This window comes from Lipotes vexillifer, unplaced genomic scaffold (assembly GCF_000442215.2).
Source record: "Lipotes vexillifer unplaced genomic scaffold, Lipotes_vexillifer_v1.1 scaffold2030, whole genome shotgun sequence".
Lineage (NCBI taxonomy): Eukaryota > Metazoa > Chordata > Mammalia > Artiodactyla > Lipotidae > Lipotes > Lipotes vexillifer.
This window is the reverse complement of record NW_006791849.1, coordinates 420022-424242: the sequence shown is the minus strand read 5'-3', so window position 1 is coordinate 424242 and position 4221 is coordinate 420022. Positions and strand designations below refer to the sequence as shown.

At 53.3% G+C, this 4221-nt stretch overlaps 1 protein-coding gene across 1 annotated transcript in view; it reads right to left on the bottom strand.

Annotated features, from left to right (window-relative positions):
- Positions 1-1198: 1198 nt before the first annotated feature.
- The window catches only part of LOC103086678 (octapeptide-repeat protein T2-like), a 4983-nt gene continuing 1960 nt past the window's right edge, over positions 1199-4221 (bottom strand). The window contains exons 2-3 of the mRNA XM_007464870.1: positions 1988-2041; positions 1199-1303 (exon numbers count right to left, since the gene is read on the bottom strand). Of these exons, the coding sequence (XP_007464932.1) occupies positions 1199-1303; positions 1988-2041 (159 nt within the window). The remainder of the gene's footprint in view (positions 1304-1987; positions 2042-4221) is intronic.

Here is a 4221-nt window from a genome sequence, read left to right as displayed (position 1 = left end):
GGTCTCCCTGTCTCCGAATGAAGGTTGGACAGGCCCTAGAGCTCATCTGCTTATTTGCAGGTAATAAAAACATGATGCCTGTGATCCCCCAAACCATTTCAATTCAGTGATTAATACGGCCAGTCCAGGGCAAGGGTCAAACCTCCAGTCTTCACTAGCTCAGTGGAAGGTAGTGTCTTAGCTGCAGGCAGAAGCAGCCATGGGAAAAGGACACAGTCAGCTTTTCGAGTTTCCCCTAAGCGAGTCCTAATTCTGCCCTACGACTCCTTCCCCAGCCAGCCGCCCTGCCCCTCCAAGGTTGGAGGGTAATGATGGGGAGAAAAAGGTCTCGCTTGACTAGGGCTGCTGTGAGCTGGGCTCTGCTGGCTGCCTCGCCCTCCTGGGCTGTTTGTGTGAACTTTGGGCCTCTGTCTCCACTGGCCTCCGAACATGACAAAACCTTTGTAGGAAGAATAAAGACCTCCTCTGCCTTCAGATGCAGCCTCATGGGTGCTCAGCTTGGCACATGGATGCTGTCTTTTTTTGGCTGATTTTTTAATTTAATTTTTTTAACACCTTTATTGGAGTATAATTGCTTTACAATGGTATGTTAGTTTCTGCTTTATAACAAAGTGAATCAACTATACGTATACATATATCCCCATATCCTCTCCCTCTTGCGTCTCCCTCCCACCCTCCCTATCCCACCGTCTAGGTGGTCACAAAGCACCAAGCTGATCTCCCTGTGCGATGCAGCTGCTTCCCACTAGCTATCTATTCTACATTTGGTAGTGTATATATGTCCATGCCATTCTCTCATTTCGTCCCAGCTTACCCTGCCCCCTCCCCGTGTCCTCAAGTCCATTCTCTACGTCTGCGTCTTTATTCCTGCACTGCCGCTAGGTTCTTCAGAACCATTTTTGGATGCTGTCTTTTGCAAGTTAGAAAAAGCCTTCTTCCACGTTTTGGCAAGCCCGTATCAGTGTGCACACCCTGAGAGCGGACTGTGGCTGGAATTCTTCAAAATGCACCCTCTCGAGCCTTTGTTCAGTGCATTGAGTGTGCACCTGTCTGCGGTGACCCTGGGCGCACATCTCTCACCTGTGTTCCTCTGGCACCAGAGGTGATGTTCCCTTCGGCCTTGGTCCTCCTCCACAGACTGGGTCTCATCATTCCTCCAAGAGGCCTTCTTAGGCCAAGTGTCTTCTCTCATATATCTCTAGGTCAGCGCTCTCTCTCTCTCTCTCCCTCTCTCTCTCTCTCTCTCTCTCCCTCTCTCTCTCTCCCGCTCTCTCTCTCTCCCTCTCTCTCTCTCCCGCTCTCTCTCTCTCCCTCTCTCTCTCTCCCGCTCTCTCTCTCTCCCTCTCTCTCTCTCCCGCTCTCTCTCTCTCCCTCTCTCTCTCTCCCGCTCTCTCTCTCTCCCTCTCTCTCTCTCCCGCTCTCTCTCTCTCCCTCTCTCTCTCTCCCGCTCTCTCTCTCTCCCTCTCTCTCTCTCCCGCTCTCTCTCTCTCCCTCTCTCTCTCTCCCGCTCTCTCTCTCTCCCTCTCTCTCTCTCCCGCTCTCTCTCTCTCCCTCTCTCTCTCTCCCGCTCTCTCTCTCTCCCTCTCTCTCTCTCCCGCTCTCTCTCTCTCCCTCTCTCTCTCTCCCGCTCTCTCTCTCTCCCTCTCTCTCTCTCCCGCTCTCTCTCTCTCCCTCTCTCTCTCTCCCGCTCTCTCTCTCTCCCTCTCTCTCTCTCCCGCTCTCTCTCTCTCCCTCTCTCTCTCTCCCGCTCTCTCTCTCTCCCTCTCTCTCTCTCCCGCTCTCTCTCTCTCCCTCTCTCTCTCTCCCGCTCTCTCTCTCTCCCTCTCTCTCTCTCCCGCTCTCTCTCTCTCCCTCTCTCTCTCTCCCGCTCTCTCTCTCTCCCTCTCTCTCTCTCCCGCTCTCTCTCTCTCCCTCTCTCTCTCTCCCGCTCTCTCTCTCTCCCTCTCTCTCTCTCCCGCTCTCTCTCTCTCCCTCTCTCTCTCTCCCGCTCTCTCTCTCTCCCTCTCTCTCTCTCCCGCTCTCTCTCTCTCCCTCTCTCTCTCTCCCGCTCTCTCTCTCTCCCTCTCTCTCTCTCCCGCTCTCTCTCTCTCCCTCTCTCTCTCTCCCGCTCTCTCTCTCTCCCTCTCTCTCTCTCCCGCTCTCTCTCTCTCCCTCTCTCTCTCTCCCGCTCTCTCTCTCTCCCTCTCTCTCTCTCCCGCTCTCTCTCTCTCCCTCTCTCTCTCTCCCGCTCTCTCTCTCTCCCTCTCTCTCTCTCCCGCTCTCTCTCTCTCCCTCTCTCTCTCTCCCGCTCTCTCTCTCTCCCTCTCTCTCTCTCCCGCTCTCTCTCTCTCCCTCTCTCTCTCTCCCGCTCTCTCTCTCTCCCTCTCTCTCTCTCCCGCTCTCTCTCTCTCCCTCTCTCTCTCTCCCGCTCTCTCTCTCTCCCTCTCTCTCTCTCTCTCTCTCTCTCTCTTCCCTTCGCCTTCTCCCCCACCAAGGAAAACACTGGATTTTGGCGGGAGTGCAGCTACTCGCCAGACTGCAGCCCTCTTCAGCCAGCTTTCCACCCCTTACACTTCTCAGGCACACGTCAGACTCCAGGCCACAGGAATCCAGTCTCCAGGGGACACAGACGGTGCTCTCAAGTGTCCTCCTCAAAGCTCCTCCCACGAGGCTTCAGGTCAGGGGAACACACCCCTCTCACCCCCATGGGGGTGGGGAGAACAAAACGGCACAGCACTCCATCAACTCTCTCTGAAGAAATCCTCCCCCCAATTCCCTACTCCCTTCACACTTCACCGTGAACCCTCTTGTGCCCTTGAATCAGATGAGAGGCTAAGGGTCCCGAAGCAGGTTTTGACCATCTCCTTTGCCAGTCCTGCTGGGGGGTCTTATCCCTCTCTTTGGAACATGGGAAGACTTGGAACTTACTGTTTCACTCTTGGCTTGCTTAGGGGACCCAGTCCAAATTCAGACAACACGTCAGCCAGCAGTAGAAACTGTCAAGCGCCCCATCAGAACTTACTGCAACAGAGCGGAAAGACCAACTTCCATCCGCCACTGTCGGCATCCAGGTGCCCGGGGGCTCTCTCTGAAGATGAGGCAGACCAGAAGTGCCAGGGAATGAAAAGCCCCTAGGAGCAGCCCTCAGCCAACGACCAATGAGAGTGTATGTATGAAATTCCCAGATCCCTCACTCCCTAGTTGGGTTAACTCTGAGGCATGTGTTCTGCGTGGTTCCAGAGTTCCCCACCTGATGCCCACAGTGGTCACTGCCTTGATAACAAAACCTTCAATGGCTTTCCTGACGTCATTATCCCACTCCCCTCATCATCTCCTAAATAATCGCATCTCCATCATCACTCAAATCTTTCTCTCAACGTCCCTTTCTGGTGGAACCCAAACCATGACACATGTAATATGTCTAGTCCTTAGAACAACCCTGATCTTCCCCAAATCTTGCAAGATAGATGTCTTCCTGTCTCCACTGAGAAAGCAGAGAGCCTAGGGGTGAAGTTGCTTAACCCATCAGTCATGGTAAGACTGGGATTCAATCTCAGGTTCGTATTTTTCCAAAGATCTGCTCTTTCTCCCACACCACCCTGCTTCCCACCAGCTGTCAGCCATTCCCTCCAGCAAGTAAAACAAAATCCTTTCAGCGGCCACTCCTAGTCTCAGCGTATGTTCAATCTAGCACTCTCCCAATGTTCTCAACCTTAGTTCGAAATCATCTGCCCAATGCCATTCTTCACCCCCACCTCATCCTGTTCTTAATCCTCCCAACTTCTAGTCTGAACTTGTCCTCTGGACTCAGCGCTGGGTGCTGTCTTCCTGGACCTTGACTTTGGCCCACCATCGAGCCCCATTGCTTAGAACTGTCTTGAGAAACACTCTCCCCAGTTGGGCTGAGCCCCAGGATTCCTCGTTGTGGTGCGCTATCCATCACGGATGCTGTTCTGGTTGGTTCATAATATGACTGTCCCTGTAAGGCCTCTTTCCTCTATGCCCTAAAAGTCCATATCCTTAGCTAGAGTAAAATGAACTGATACTCATCACTCAAAATATGAAAGCACAGCCACACAATCATGCCCGCTAGCTGAGCAAACCTGAGAGCTTATCAGAGGAACTTGGGCACCACTGCTGGGAACTGGCGAAGTGGGAAGATTTTAATTGTTCCCAGGCTTGTGGCATCCACCTAATTTCCTCTAATGAGCACGCACAAAGCAGTGAGGAGAGACGCAGGAA